Raw genomic sequence first — 16,541 nt, 5'->3', positions numbered from 1 at the left:
GCATAAAGGTTGGCTTAGGGCAGTCCAGTCCAGGTGGTTCAAGAAGAGAGGAATTTATCACAGGAAATATGCTACAAGGGCTATAGAAACCAAAGGGAAGTTATGTAAAGAAGATCCCAGACACCAGAAAGCCGCCACAAACCTGCTAATCTCCCACCAGTGTCTCCAACCAGCTGACAAGTGTGTTTGGGGAATTTGGTTTCTAGGCCTCCTCCCCCTGCCTCACAGAGAAAAGCACGGAAGGGCACGGATGGATCTGAATGCCAAATCTTGCAAAAGAGGGGACCCAGGAGAGTGTTAAAAGCCAGGATATGGTTCTCCCTGGAGGAAGGAGGCTGTTGTACTGTGTCCTCTCCAAGGCAGTATAGCATAGTGATTCAGGCCATAAACTTTGTGTCTTCATATGCAAAGTGGGAAATAACACTTACCTCAAAGGATTGTTATGAGGGTTAAATAGGTTACTGTAGGTAAAGTATTTAGGACAGTGCCTGGAGTATAGTTCCATTCAATAAAGGATAGCTATTGTCATGTTACTTTCACTCTGATTTCAATTTTGCCATCTATAAAGAAAACTTAAGAAGGAGGGGGTTAAATCATCTTCGCTGCTCTCTAACCAACCAGAGGAAAGGGGAACTAATAGTTACACTCAATCTGATCCTGATGCAGGGCTGGAGTTTGGAGACGCAGAGAAAAATAATATCCCTGCCTTCAAAGAGCTCACTGTTTGATGAGAAGGCAGAAGAAAATCACTGATTCAAGGTAAAATGTGCACAGTGGTAGAATGTATACAGGGAAAGGTCTAGAAGAGTACAGAGATGGGTATTGTAGCATAATGGAAAGATTTATACAGACTCCTCTTTAAACCCAAAATTATTCTCTTGTGACTCTGGGCAATTCACTTAGTCATCCCTGCCTCAGTTTCCTTGTCTGTAAAAGTGGAGATAATGAAAGAACTTCCTCACTAAGCCATTGTGAACATTAAGGGAGCTGTACATACAGCTGTAGTACCTAGCACAGAAATGCGTTCAAAAGTGATCATTATTATGATTCCCACGGTCCACGAGAAGTGTACAAGGGTTCAGGCACAAGTCCTGAACTAAAGAAATGGAAATGGAAGGAGGAAAGGACGGCTAAAGAGAGACTCATTCTTATAGGATCGCTTAATTATTGTGTATAAAGTTAGAGAAACTGGCGAGGCACCCACACCAGGTGGCGCGCTGGCGCTCTGCCTCGGCGTCCTCGTTGCCCGTGGCAACCGGCAGTCCATACCTCTGGCCTGGTAGGCCCTGCGCAGGGGCAGCAAGATGGCTGTGAGCTCCTGGTCCCCAGAGCTGGGGTTCGGCAGCGAGAAGGCGCTGCAGGCGGCCGCTGTCTCCACTGGCCCCTCCCTGGAATTATGCACCTTCCCCTCCACCCTGGGCTCCTCGGTCGCGGCTGCCGCCCTGGAGCAGCTCTTTGTTGTCGGTGAGAGGCCCGTGGGCTCCCAGAGGGACGTCATCTCGGAGGTGGCGCCTAGGCGGCATTAAGAGGGAAGCTTCGTGGGGACCCTCCTCCCAGAACTCAGGGCATCCCTGGTAGGGCAGAACCTTCTCCAGCTCCTTGGGGGAGAGGGGGGCGAAGGAGTGGGACCCAGGGCTCAGCTCTGCGACTTGGCCCAACTCACACTAGTAGCTGGTGACAAATTGCGGACAAATCCCTGGACTCCCAGGCCGCTGCTATTTGCCTGTGATTGGAGTGCCCACCTGCATTTAGATTATGTATTTAATTTCATCTTGTCCCTTCTTGCCTTTTCTTTGCAAGTTAATTTCCTCCAACACTTTGGCATGGCAAACTGGAGGATTTAACAGGTAAATAAGAAGGGAAGAAACTCCTGTTGCATTAGGCAAGGAATTGTGCATTAGGCACAAATACTTTTTCTGCTAATAATTTCTTGACGCTCAGAAAGTTTGTCATAGGAAAAAAATTCATTATGCTTTCTTGCCCTGAGTGTGTGTTATAAAGTATGTAGCTCTCCAGCCCATTTGCAAGTGGGAGTACGCTTGTGCTTATTCATTCCATAGAAAAAAGGAAAAGAGACAGCAGGCAATACCTGTCCCTCCCTAACACACACTTGCTTGGAAACTCAGTAACTGATTTTTCACTTGGTTTGAGAGCTTAGTTCATTAAGAGAATCCAAGTTTTCAGGAACTGAGGGCAGAAATTGCTATTTACTCTTCTGAGAGTTGAGGATGGCCACTCAGGGCATGGACTCTGGAGTCACACCACTTGTGTCTGAATCCAGACTCTATAAGTGATGGGCTCTGTGACCTTGCGCACATGACATGACCTCAGAAGTCTTAGATTTCTCACCTCTGAGATGGGAATCATCATGAAGTTAAAGGAATCAACTTAGATTATACATACATGTGAAACATTAAACACATCAAACTCATCCCACACATGTGGATACAGTCCTGGAATCCATTTAGACAGAATCTGTATAATGGAATGGTGACAGAGCCAAGGTGAGTAGAGCTTCCTCTGATGTCTCTCCTCTTCCTTTTATATTTTCTTTTTCCTTCCTTCTTCCCATTCTGCATGTATCTTGTCTTCCTTTGCCAACATTTTCCAAGCCTCTTTTCCCATGTGATTTCAACTTACAGTGTGTGAGAGAAAAGGCACTATCTTTCATATGTCAATGAATGAAAGGGGTTAGAAACTCTACCTACCTCACACCTACCAGTTTTACAAATATTTACTCTCATCCCATGATTAAAATATTGGCATGGAAGTGAAAATGACATAATGGATTTTTAAAGAATTAAATAAGTGTTGTTTTGTAAAATATTACGTTTAGGATATACATATACAAATTTATATATATATGAAGACATTCTTAAACCTACACTATGGGTGTGTTATATTTATCCCTTTTATAAATATATATGGAATTTTTTTGTCTTATCCTATACAGATTCCTTCTTTCTACCATGAGTGATACAAAAATAGAATCTTAAGAGGAGTTTGTCCTCAAGAAACATAAAGTATATACCTAAATTAGTGCACTGTAAAATAAGAAATAACAAGTACAAAAGAGATTCATATGATGTACTATAGAAATTCAAAGATAGAAGATGTAATTTTCAGCTGAGTAAGCATTTGAGTTGGATCTTAAAGGGTTAAACAGGATTTGGATAGATAAATAAGAGATCTTAATTTTCTAATTTTTTTTAGAACAATCACTGCAAAGTGACTACTTTAAATGCAATGAAGAAGCTAAGACCTTTCTTAAGGACGTTGCTATCGCTGTTAAGAAATTGGTATTGTATTATCTATAAGAGCTACTTTTTCAATCTTTCACTTATTTCTTCATCAAACTTTAGTTTAGCACCAGCTCTGTTCAACGTACTTCAATAGATGAATAGGGAAAATATTTGCCCTGAATGAAAATTTCTCTCAGTTTCCTAAGCATTTGCACCAGTGTGGATCAGTAGTGAATTGCTGCCCGATTTTCCATTCAGAGCACTGAATTCAGGACCTGTGCTATGGATGAGAGCAAGACAGCTCAAGAGAAGAGACCCTGCTGATAACAGAGCTCAGTTAAGGGGTGGGCCACATGGGCAAATGCTTGTGACATCAGTATGTGAGCATTGCTTAAAACCAGCAAACAACCTCTGGGATAAACTGCATGCATAGTGCCAATTTTCTCAGGTCTCTATAAGCAATTCCTCACAAAACTGGTTAAAGATTATTTGGCACCTACTCCACTGACACAGACAGTGCTTTTCAGTGAAAAGAAACAGGTTCTGTTTCAGTTATACTAACTTGGCCCCATCAAAGAAATATTTAAAGAATTTCCTTTTGAAGTGTCACAAAAGTGTCTCTGTTTGGCCCTGGTCCTGAGAATGGCAGTGTCTCCTCATTTGATTTTAAAATATTGAATAAGAATCTACTACCTATCAAATATCTAAAAATGTAGAAATATGGCTATAAAATTAATGAACTTGAGTCTACAGACTGCTGAGAAAAGTTAATCTTATTACTTTATAATTATATTTTTATGTAATTATATATAGTTCCGTAGGTATACTACAGAATTATAGTTTATAATCCCAGTTAAGTACATATATGTAAACACTGAGAGTTTGTGTGTGTTGTACTGCACTGTGGTCCTGTGGAAACCCTTTCCTCTGTTTCGTTCTTTTAGTTATGTCTTTCTCCAGGATTTGAAGTGTTCAAAATAATTATTGTGGCTTATTAAAGTATCTAGTATGTCTCCATTTAATATCTGAGCTTTGAAATCTCTTAGAGATAAATCTCCCATTTTTTAAAGTAACACATTTTCACTATTATAGAAGCATTGCATGTTTATTCTGGAAAATTTAGAAAAAAATAGACAAGCAAAAGGAAGAATGTAAAAACCAACATAATCCTACCCTGAAACAATCACGATTGACTCTTTGTTGAATGTCTTGACTACTTTCAGGATATAGATGATTCCTGTATTGAATTTTATTTTTTACAGAAAAGTGGTCTTCCTAAATATACAATTATGCAACCTGCTTTTTTATTATTCATAAAATATAATGGCAATTTCTCAGGTCATAAAGTAACTATAGCCATTATGACCGTTTATTTAAGAGGTGATTTATCTGTTCTTTCCACTAGCAGATTTTTGAATGTTTTTTTCTTTTTGAAACTAGCCCCACATATACATATATATATATATATATGTATGTTTGTATGTATGTATCCAAACAAATAGGCGGGGAGATATTTTTAGGTAGGTATAAGAAAACCACTGTTCTTTTTATACCTAAGCATACTTTTATAGGCATTTTCCATTTTTTAATTAAGTAGCTTCCTTTCCTTCTCTCTTTTTTTTTTTTTTTTTTTTGGCCTCTTGGCATGTGGGATCTTAGTTCCCTGACCGGGGATCAAACCCCCACCCCCTGCAGTGGAAGCACAGTATCTTAACCACTGGATCACCAGGGAAGTCCCAAGAAGCTTCCTTTCTCAATGTCACCCTTTTGTTGGAGTCTTTCCTTTTAAATTTATTGAAACTGCATACAAGGAACACACACACATAGTGAAAGATAATTTCTGAGTAGAAGAAAATCAGCAGAAATTAAAAAATAAATTAACAATGACACATTAAAAACTCATTGAAGAACAGTTATTTTTCCCACTTGCTCTTCCAAATAAAAATAATGGCAAAAGGTACTTACTGAAAAGCAAATTTTGATCTCTGAAAACATTTACAGGGCCTTGTTTAGGAAATCAATCTTATTATTTTAATGTCTTAACTTTTTAACTATGTAATTTACATTTTCAGGAAGAAATGAGAAAATCCACAATTGATCTTCTGGAAATTGAAAGCATGGAACTCAGCAAACTATATTTTCTACTGGAAACTCTTCCCACTAGTGTTAGCAGAGAATTGGGAGGTACTGTGAGGTTATCAACTGCAGAAATTTAGTTTATCTTATAAGAAAATAGAGCCTAGTACTTGTAACAAGATGAGTTTAATAGTTATTTCATATCAGAAAATAGCCAGAAAGAGTATACAGCACAAATATAGTGAGATCCATGTTTCCATTACTTTTTAAGAGGAAATAATATATATGACTTGAATTTATATAATTATTGTAAATAGACTAAAGACAATATTTGTCCTTTTATGACTGGCTTATTTCACCTGGCATGTCTTTGGGGTTAATCCATGTTGTAGCATGTGCCAGAATTTCCTTTCCTTTTAAGGCTGAACAATATTCCATTGTATGTATATACCATGCTTTGTTTATCCATTCATCCATCAATGGACCCTTGCATTGTTTCCACCTTTTGGCTGTTGTAAATAATGCTGTTACAAAATAATAATAATAACAATGAAATAATAATGCTATTACAAATATGGGTGTGGAAATATCTATTCAAGGCTCTGCTTCCAATTCTTTTGGGTATAAATGCAGAAGGGAATTGCTGGATTGTATGGTAATATAGTAATTTTATGTTTAATTTTTTGAGAAGCTCCAATACTGTTTTTCACAGTGGCTGCACCATTTTACCATCCCTTGCACAGTGCACAAGCATTCCAATTTCTCTACATTCTTGTCAGCACTTGCTATTTTCTGTTTTTGTTTTGTTTTAAATAACAGCCATCCTAATGGATAAGAATTGGTATCTCATTGTGGTTTGCACTTCCCTAATAATTGATGTTGAGCATTTTTCATGTGCTTATTGGCCATTGGTATATCTTCTTGGGAGGAATGTCTGTTCAGACCCTTTGCCCATCTTTTAATCAGGTTGTTTGTTTCATTGTGGGAATTCTTTATATATTCTGGATGTTAACCCCTTATCAGATATATGATTTGCAGGTATTTTTTCCCATTCCATGGGTTACCTTATCACTCTTGTTAATAATGACTTTTGTTGCACAGTTTTTAATTTTGACATAGTCCAGTTTATCTGTATTTTCATTTGTTGTCTGTGCTTTTTGTGTCATATCCAAGAAATCAGGGCTAAATCCAACATTATGAAGATTTCCCCTATGTTTTCTTCTAAGAGTTTTATAGTTTTAGCTCTGACATTTAGGTCTTTGATCCATTTTGAGTTAAATTTTGTATTTGGTATAAGGTCAGGCTCCAACTTTATTTTTCCAGCTGCCAGGAGTGTTGGCTGAGGCTCACAGCTCAGTTCCTCTACAGGAATTGCCCTAGACAAAAGAGAAAAGCTTCATTTCAGGTTAGACTCCCTCCCCAACTGCTGCCCACATTCAGTGATTGGTCACCAAGAGAGTACAAAGGTCTGCCTCCCTCGCTCCATGTGGAATAACTCTGAAGTGTCATCACAGCTCCAAAGCTCATCATCATTTAAACGCTCCACCCTTGCGCAACCCTTATGTCCTCAGAGGAGATGTTCCTCAGAGCTTTACACACAAATTTTAAGATTTGTTTCCCAGGGAGCCCAACCTAAAACAGTTGTCTAAATTTAAAAAAAAAAAAAAAAAAAAAAAGATTTTTAAAGTAGATGTTCTCTTGCAGCTCCAAGTCTACATTCATTGTCTGCTCTGTCATAAGGGAGCTGTGGCGCTGTAAATTTCCCCTTTTGCCAGCTGGCGCAATGTTAAGCTTTGTCAGTACAGAGCACTGAAGGGTCACTGGAGGAAAAAGGGGTTGTCTTCCTGTTCCAGTGTGCTCAGCTTGGCCGACTCTTGCAGTACAGGTAGCTTCTGCCAATGGCGTGCAACAGTCCTTGGTGCCCAGAAGCTCCCTCCAGTATCCCCTGAGTGGCTTCATGGTAGATTGCTACCAGTGAGGCACCTCCCTGTGAACAGGTACCCTGGCACCGTTTAGGTGGTTTTGCAGTGAGTTCTGAAGTACAGCAATTCCCTGTGGACCAGTCCCCGCAGTGCCCCCAGAAGCCATATTTCTAGTAAGTTCTGCCAGCGGAACATTTCACGAACTTCTTTGCCATCCAATGAGCCACAGACCTCTTCAATGAGGTCTAGATCTCAGGTCTGGAGGTGCTGCTTCCTACAGCCCCTGTAGGGCTGCTCCTTGTGCCTAGTATTCCTAAGTCTTTAGAGTTCTCTTTACTTTCTTAGTATTCATTCCCTCATTACTCTAATTCTCTGCTACAGTTAATAATTCTTTATATTAAAATTTCCCTATTCAATATAAGATTTCTATCTCCTGATTAGACCCTGAGTGACATAGTTAGTTATAAAACAATTTGCACAGTGTTAGTCTAGTTTGGCAGGGAAAATACAACAAACTCCTACATGCAGATAAAAAATAAGACTTAATCTGTGCTCAAGGCAGAATTAAGAATGTTTTTGTTTTATTTTCTTTGGTTGCCCTTTTTTTTTTTAACTGTCCAGATTGGGTTACTTTTATAAGCAGGAAAAATATTTTAGAAGGAAAAAGAAATACCATGCTAGCTTGTAAGGTCCTTGATACACACTGAATACTTAGCCAAGTAAATTTAATTGGCCTTGTGTTTTAAAGCTTTTCAACTTGAAGTATGGTCCTTGGGTCAGTAGCTTCAGCATCACCTGGGAGCTTGTTACAAAATGCAGAATCTCTAGGTCCACCTCTGACCTACTATATCAAAATCTGTATTTCAACAATATCCCCAGGTGATACATGTGCATATTCAAGACATAAAGTTTGAAAAGCCCTGCTACAATGAGCAATTTAACTTGTAGCCTACAAAAAAATAATCTAACTCAGGGGAGCTACCAGCCAGTTTCTAGGGAATTTGTTGCATAGAAATGGACGGCCCAGTATCCATTTCTAAACAGCAGTGTTCAAAAATTCATGCATTTTAATGTATCTATCAAGCGCTGAGGATCCTTTGAAGTCTTATACGATTACACTGATTTGTTATTTATTAATGAGTAATTAGTTCTTTAACACACTGTGTTCCCTTGAAAGCACAGCCAGAAGCAATGGCTTTTGCACTATTATTTTATTGGGACATACAATCCAAAGAGGAGGAGGGTGGGATAAGGAACCAAAGCAGGGAGAAGGGAGAGCTAATATGGCATGCAATATGATGTTGACTGCCACTGACAGCAGCTAGTTGAGTATGAGAATATACCCTCAAGACACAGTGTTACCTCTTCTCAGGAACACCTAGGCAGTGGCTCCTGTCTACCATTGGTCCAATGCTTGCCACACCTCCCAAACTTTCAGTTACACATGCATGGGGGGTGTGAGTGTCTAAAGAAGTCCCATGGTAGAGGTGACAAGGAAGTCCTAGACAGGTGAGAAGTGGATAGGACAGGCAGGAATCAGGTGCTATCAGACTGCACCAGCCTGAAATTGTGCAGAGCTCACAGAAAGCTGGTCACTGACCATAGCAGCAGCTGAAATAAGGGAAATAATTGATAGGTAAGATTGAGAGGGTCCAAAGGGGTGATTAAGAGGTGTCTGATCTAGGAACATAATTAGAAGAATATTTCAAAGAAAGACATAATTTGTTTATTATTTGAAAAGTCAGTATCTACAATTGTGCAGTTTCTCAAATAACTGAGTAACACTTCTTCCACTTACTTTTAAGAATGTGTCAGTGATGCCCGAAGATTAAATCTTGTTGAGATAAATCAATTACACATGAAAATTACGAGGATAAATGATGAAATAGAGTTTCTGAAGAAGAAAATACTTGATCTGAAAAAAATTAATAAAGCTCTGGGGTAGGTTTTTTGGGTTTTTTTGTTTTTTTTGTTTTTTAGTATTTGAGGGAGTCAGGGGCTGGGGCTAAAGTGGGAAATCTTTTCTAAGGGATTGTCCTCTGGTCCGAACTGGTTCAGGGCAAGTTAAGCAGTAGAGATCACTTATAGAAGATGACTGGGCTGATGAGGGGTGTGTGATGGCTGCAGAGAGCTGGGAAGAGAGCAGAAACTCTTCTACCACTGCAGCCAGGAGACCTGTAAAATTTCAGAGGGAATTCAGCTTCCCAGCAGCAACTACTGTGTGTCAATCACACAGTGCCTCGCACCCCACCTCCAAAGGTAGAGACACACAGTGGTTTTCATTTCATTTTTAGTAAAATTAAGTTTACAAACCTCAACCACCAAAGCAAGAAATTTTGCTGGGTATTGTGTTGCAAATATAATATCAAACCAGATATATTGTAGCTAGCTTAGTTCCTTAAAGACATTCAGTTATAGTCTACTGGAGGGTTGAAAATGGGCTTGGTTCTAGATTTTATCTTCAATTAAATGAGAGCTGACACCTGTTAGTTTCTTTTCTTTATTCCTCAGCTGTGTTGTTAGCACTTCCCCCTCTGTGGGCCTCATTTTCTCCATCTATAAAATGGAGATTACAAATCTTGACTTACCCAACCCACGGAGGAAGAGATATTCTGAAAGAAAAAAACAATAAAACCCTGAAGAATAACTCAGTACTACAAGTAAATTCTCAAAAGTAATGTATAAATGTCAGACTTTCAGTTTGTTGGAGTAAGAAATACTCAAAGAGCCCTCATTATAGTGAAAAAATCTTCTTGGGAAGCTAAAAGAATCAGAAGGTTGCTTGGTGCACAAGATATCAAAACATCAGGAATTAGGTGGGGACCTCAAGGCCCAGGGACAGGTTCCCAAAGTAGGCCCTCAGAACACCTATTCTGGGAGATGCTCCATGAAAAAGAAAGTTCATGATCACATAAGTTTGAGAAAGACTGCATACTCTAACTCCTCTTAGGGATTCACAGTGCAGATTTGTGCATGGTGCATGCTAGCCACAATCACCAGAGGCCACTATCAAAACTAGACTATCAATTTCTAAACTAATAACAAGGAAGATAATATCCAGGCTGGAATACTCATATCAACTGACCAGCACCATCACACCCCTATAGACCAGTGATTCTTAAACTTGAGTGTACATCAGAATCACCTGGAATGCTTGTTAAATTACTGGGACCTCCACCCCAGATTTCTGATTTAGTAGGTCTGGGGAATGGGGGTAAGAATTTGAATTTCTAACAAGTTCCTAGATGCTGCTGGTCCTGACCACACTTTGAGAATCACTGCTCTAGAGAAATCTTTATGGAAAGTCAAATTACAAATGAACATAACGTGGGTTGCCTGATGAGCTAGCATCATCAAGCTACAATCACTTATTGTATCCATTTTTCAAAGAAAGATGTATATCAAGGTTCCCACACTCTCTGACAAGTGATCCTCTCCTGGACACTCCTCAAAAACTGGACACAGTCCTCAGAAACTGGGGAGGGGGATTTCCTTGGGTCCTACATTCCGTTTCTGAGCTCTCCCAACCCAGCACAATACACCTAGTCAGGTGTATTGATTTGACTTGTTTTGTTTTGCTTTGCTCCCCTAAGGCTACTCAATCCTTAGTTTGCTTCATTCTTAGTAGGCTTCCTCTACTAAACCTACAAAGCACGCATTATCTGGCCCCATCTAGCCTGAGCTTCTCTTAATTGCCTTTCTGTGGTAGAGTTGACTTCTGGATAATAAACTTACCAACAACCTGTTTCCATTTTCCTGAGCCTTTCACACAATCCGCCTGAACTAGAGTGTTTAGCCTTGGAGATTAGAAAAAGGAAAAAGTCATTACATTGCAGGAGCTTTGAAAAAAGGAAAATAGAGAAATGTCACCAATTGTCCTTCCTCCAAATCTTTCATTGTTAGCCCTGGGGTAGATGTTTCTCACAATCTTAAGGTGGGTGTGGCCAGCAATGGATATGTGAGGTTAATGTCTCCTCTTGAACTCAGATTTGGCTACAGCTGTGAGAAGATAAGTGGGTTCAAATTAGATTTCAAGCACCCTCTGAGCTGTGAAGACAGACTCAGATCCGTCCTCCCCAGCTCCTTTCCATCAGAGGAGGATTAGCTTTCTTCTCCTGGGCCTTCTCTGCAGGGCAATGGCATCCGAAGGTGGCTGGAAGAGTGGTGGAATGTTTATCTTGCCTTGGCTTAAACTGCATATCTCAGGATGATAAGGTAGCTATGGCAATGCTACATATCAAACCATTTGTCCGGCCAGATTCCATTCACCTGTTCAAAACTGTTTTTGAATCGTATGTTTTAAACCAAAATATCCCATAGTTACTACCTGGTGTGTGAGAATGGGTGGGGTGAGGCAGGACCAGACACTTTTGCAGTGATAAGGAGTTGCAAGGTTGACACTTGTATTTGCTTCTGTCCTTCATCTCAACCAACTTTAGACAATCACAAATTCAACTCTAAAATAAGTATTCGTTAAATTTCCCTCTTTGTGTTGGTTCATCTCATCAAACAGACTTTAAATTTCTTCCTGGAAAGCCATCCTTTTCATGCCAAGAACGATTCTTTTTCTCCTAGTGAACAGCAAGAGGAACTAGCGAGGCATTATGAAAATGTTGTCCTGTCACTCAACGATGTGATGAAAGAAAAAGCCACTACCACTGTTTACATCAATGAGACTGATACCAAAATTAACTCAGAGAAGAAAGAACTAGAATTGCAAAAAAGATATATTCAAGAAGTAGAGGAGCAAATGGAAAGAGAAAAAGCAGAATATTTGGAAAAAAAACAAAAATTGAGTCAAGAGGTAAGTGGCATGATTTATTTTTTTAAAAAAATACAGAATTGTATAGAATTGAGGGCAGGAAATGAGAAATAACTTATTTGTCCTTGAAGCTAGCAAGCATTCCCATGGTATCTTCTGCAGGAATAGAGCAGAGGCTCAAGGACACTGGAGCCCGTGGGGAAGATGTTTGATTGTGTAGTGGCATCTGAGTTCATGGGAAAGAATATGAATGACAGGAGCGGTAACACTGGGGTGGCCCCTTGCTTATATGCAGCACTGTAGGGACTAGGAATTTGTTTCTGTGTCACTTGGTTGTCTCTGCAGACAGGATCAGTGAGTTCAGCTCTGCCTTGAACTGATGTCGAAACCCGAACTCTGTGCACTGTCACCACATTGAGTCAGAGACAGAGTTTTGGGTGAAGTAGAAAAGAGTAGCTTTATTGCTTTGCTGAGAAAGGGGGGCCACAGCGGGTTAATGCCCTCAAAACTGTGTGTCCCCAGCCTGGGTGGGTGGGTGGGTTGTGAGGGGTAGGGTTGCTGATAAGGATCAGGGCGCATGTGGGGCCTGCATCCCTTCAACCCAGAGATCATCTGGAGTCTGGTGGTCTGGTGATGGCTTCTGCGGTTCTCAAGGTTATCGAACTGTGACCTTCTCTCTGGAATGAAGAGTGCTTCAACAGATAGTTAGCATCTTCCATTTGGTGCAGGTTTGAGTGCTATAGAAGAGCTCAGAGATATTGTTATGTGTGTCCCTTGAGGAGGAACCAGGACCCTGCCCCAAGGTTGCACTATTGTTTCCTCACTGCTTCTGCCTTGTCTCTGGATCCCCTCCCTTCCCTGATTAGCAACTGTTTAAACCTGCTCTTTGGAACTCAGGGAAGGTCATGGAGGCTGACTAAAGCGTATTTCCTACAAACAAGAAACAGGGGACAGGGAAAGACTTTTGTGCCCAGGAGCCCCAGAGTGTACTGCTTGGTTTCAGAACTTGTGCCTCTTACTGAATGAATCCAAGAGGAGAGGCCTGCAGAGGATCTAGGCAGAGCCAAGGGCCCTGTCGACTGAAAAAAAAAAAAAAAAGCGCAACCTAGAAGTTGTGAATTATGTTGTAGTTGAGGACCTTACTGAGGACTGTAGCCTGGGAAGCCAGCCTCTCAGATAGTTCTGAGGAAGTGTTCCAAAGACGTAATGGAGGAGCCAGGATATGTAGAAGTTTTTGCCAGGAAAAACCAGATAGTCCAACATCAAAAGATTATTGCTAATCACAAAAAGGCAGGCATCTCAAGGTAATGATTTTAGTGCTTTTTTATGTATGGGAAGATGCAAGAGTCTGAGCTCATTGAAATCATTCCTTTGATATGCATCTTAACTACCTAGGGTCAGTATCCTGTTTTTCTCCATCCTGAAGCCCCTCAGGACACACCATCAGGCTGAGGCTGCACAGTGGCCCATGGCTTGATGGTGAGCAATATTCGTTGTTTATTGAAATGGCAGGCCACATTTTTTTGTCCACAGCCCCAACAGAGAAGGGTATTTTGAGACCAGCAATTTTGTGAGGGTCAGTGGAGATAGCTACTGCATCCTGAATTCTAAATAATTCACCCTCAGAATGGCCTCTGATTGATTCCTCTTTGTTCTGCTTCCGGTTGCCCCAGGGGAAGGAGGGCTATCTCCAGTGCTAGGTGTTCCTAGCAGCAGCCTTCTTTTCCTCTGTGCAGTGAGGGCCTAGCCCAGGATGGAAATTGCTGTTGAGCTCCTGGTGCTGTCCTCTGCATCATGGGAACTGGCATAACTATGCAGGAAATTGGACCTGGGCTTGCAACCCTGCTATATTAAATATACATAAAGATATATATATGTATAAAGAAAGAAAGAAAGAACATTTATTAAATTGCCCTTCTTGAGTCTTAATTAAAATTTAATAGAATACAATCTGGCAGTGATCAACATTTTGATGCAAGAGAGAGAAATATCACTCCCTGGGAAGTGCAAGCCCCTGGGACAGACTGCCAAGTGAGGGTGCTTGGCTTCACAAAGGAAAGAATTCAAGAGTGAGACAAAGTAAAGGGAAAGCAAGTTTATTTAGCGAGATACACATTCCTTAGGCAGAATGCCGACCTGTCTCAGAAAGGGAGAGTGGCCTCAGAGTGTGCGGGTGGTTAGTTTTTACGGGCTGTGTAGTTTTATATGATAACAAGTGGGAGGAATATTCTACTGCAATATTTTGGGGAAGGGGGTGAGGATTTCCAGGAATTGGGCCATTGCCCTCTTTCTGGCCTTTTATGGTCAGCCTGGGAACTGCTATGGTGCCCTGTGGGTATGTCATTTAGCATATGCTAATGTATTACAATGAGTGTATCATGAGGCTTAAGGTCTACTGGAAGTCAAATCTTCCACTGTCCTGGGCCTATTTGATTCTAACCAGTTTTTTTTTTTTTTTTTGGCTGCATTGGGTCTTCGTTGCTACGCTCGGGCTTTCTCTAGTTGTGGCGAGCAGGGGCTACTCTTCCTTGTGGTGTATGGGCTTCTCATTGCCTTGGCTCTCTTGTTGTGGAGCACGGGCTCTAAGCACTCAGACTTCAGTAGTGATGGCACGTGGGCTCAGTAGTTGTGGTGCACGGGTTTAGTTGCTCCACGGCATGTGGGATCTTCCCGGACCAGGGCTCGAACCGGTGTCCCCTGCGTTGGCAGGCGGACTCTTAACCACTGTGCCACCAGGGAAGCCCCTAACCAGTTTTTAGAGTATCCTGTTTTTCTCCAACGGCTTTGTCCCCTTCCTCATTCTTTTAATGGTTTTGCCCTGCCCTCTTCCTTCGTCTCAATTTGGTTCTTGGGATGATTGGTTTCATGATAAGACTATTCATAAGTTCCAGTCAGGTCTGAGAGTCTCTATCCTTTAAAGTGCCCCTGTCTTCAGAAACAGTTTTACACTAAAACCATGGATCATTTTTCTTAAGTATAGACACCTCAGCCCTAGTCATCCTCAGAACAGGCACTTTGTGAAGTCACTGGCAAAGAGTCCCTTGGGCAGTCTGCAGCCACTAAACAGAATTTGTAAAAGCCGAGTTCCCTGGACCTTTTCCAGGGATGAAGCCAGCTGTTAGCCTGCACTGCAGTAGTGGAGTCAACTGAAATTCCTGACTCCTATCATTGGACTAGACCTTGCTTGGATTTTTTGTTATTGCAATGAAATAGAATCAGGACAACAAGGACCAAAAGGGGTTTTCCTGTTTTCATTCTCTACCCACATCAATGATGAGAGGACTTCATTTCACCCACTGTTTCCAGCCCTCTGCTGGACTTTCTCTCTGAGCAGTCTGGAAGCCCCACACTGGAGGGGTTCACTGAAGTTATAGGGGCAGGAAGTGGGATGTGTCTGCATGGACACAGGGGAGGGACGATGTGCAGAGCAGTGTACGTTAGGAGTGGGGAGAGCCTTGTCCCTTTTCTTTACTTCCCCAGGGGCTGAAACAATGGTCAGTAGTGGCATGGGATCTGAGCTTTGCCCACCAAAAGGAAGGCTCCACCAGGCAGGGATTTTGTCTGTTTTTTTTCATTGCTAAATTCTAGCATCAGGCTCAGTGCCTCTTGCATGTTGTAGGCACTCTGTACTGTTACTGTATTGAATGATTGAATTTCTAACTTCATTTTAATTTAAGCCCTAAAGGGAAGTTTCTACCCTCCCCAACCCCTTCCTATTCTTTAATATAAATGTTAAAAGGAAGGAAGCCCAGAGGGGCTTCAAATTGGGAATTTGAGAACATGATAGGTTCTCCTTCCTTTTGTGAATAGTGTTTCTCAGGGATCCACAAACTTTTAATGAAAGGGGCCAGAGAGTAATAGGGCTTTGTGGACCATATACAGTCTCTGTCACAACTACTCAACTCTGCCGTTTTAGCACAGAGAAGCCAAAAGCACTAACTAAATAAGTGAATGTGGCTTCACAAAAACAGTTGGAGGCTGGATTTGGCCAACAGGTAGTAGTTTGCCTACCCCTGGTCTATCTCCCTGGAAAAGGGTTAGGATACTTTCAGATGCAAATAGCAGAAGAGCCAACTCAAACTGACTTGAATAGTAAGGACATTTACTATCTTACACAGTAGGAATTCCCAAGGTAGGGCAGACTGCAGGACTAGCTAATTCAGTGGCTCAACCCTCCTCCACCTTTCATCTTAAGGCTGGTTTCCCTCTTCATCACAAGATGGCTGCCAGTGACAACTGGACTATGTTTCCTTACTCGAGTAGAAAGAAGAAAACCTTTCCCAACCAAGGACATAAGTTTCTTGCTATGTCTGATCCGGCCAGGTTAAGACAGTGCCCACCCCAGAACAATAGTGGATCCTAAGGGAATACGTGTACTAGTGGGCTAGACCAACTGGGAGTGGATATTAAGGACTCAACCACCAATGCTCACTAAATGCACATCATATGCCATAGTAACAGCCTGTTAATTCCCTTTATTTCCAATGAGAAAGGAAAAGCTGTTTACAGCTGTCAGAGTCTTCAAACCCGTAAGTTCTC

The 16,541-nt window shown here is 41.2% G+C and overlaps 1 protein-coding gene across 1 annotated transcript in view; it reads left to right on the top strand.

Annotated features, from left to right (window-relative positions):
* The first annotated feature begins 1,292 nt into the window (after window positions 1–1,292).
* CCDC175 (coiled-coil domain containing 175) overlaps window positions 1,293–16,541 on the top strand; it is a 69,923-nt gene continuing 54,674 nt past the window's right edge. The window contains exons 1-5 of the mRNA XM_024115144.3: window positions 1,293–1,464; window positions 3,214–3,299; window positions 5,315–5,426; window positions 9,046–9,181; window positions 11,816–12,044. Of these exons, the coding sequence (XP_023970912.2) occupies window positions 1,305–1,464; window positions 3,214–3,299; window positions 5,315–5,426; window positions 9,046–9,181; window positions 11,816–12,044 (723 nt within the window). The 5' untranslated portion in view covers window positions 1,293–1,304. The remainder of the gene's footprint in view (window positions 1,465–3,213; window positions 3,300–5,314; window positions 5,427–9,045; window positions 9,182–11,815; window positions 12,045–16,541) is intronic.

The sequence above is a fragment of the Physeter macrocephalus genome, chromosome 11 (genome assembly GCF_002837175.3).
Source record: "Physeter macrocephalus isolate SW-GA chromosome 11, ASM283717v5, whole genome shotgun sequence".
Classification (NCBI taxonomy): domain Eukaryota; kingdom Metazoa; phylum Chordata; class Mammalia; order Artiodactyla; family Physeteridae; genus Physeter; species Physeter macrocephalus.
Note: the sequence above shows the minus strand (reverse complement) of the source record. Positions and strands in the feature narration are given on the sequence as shown.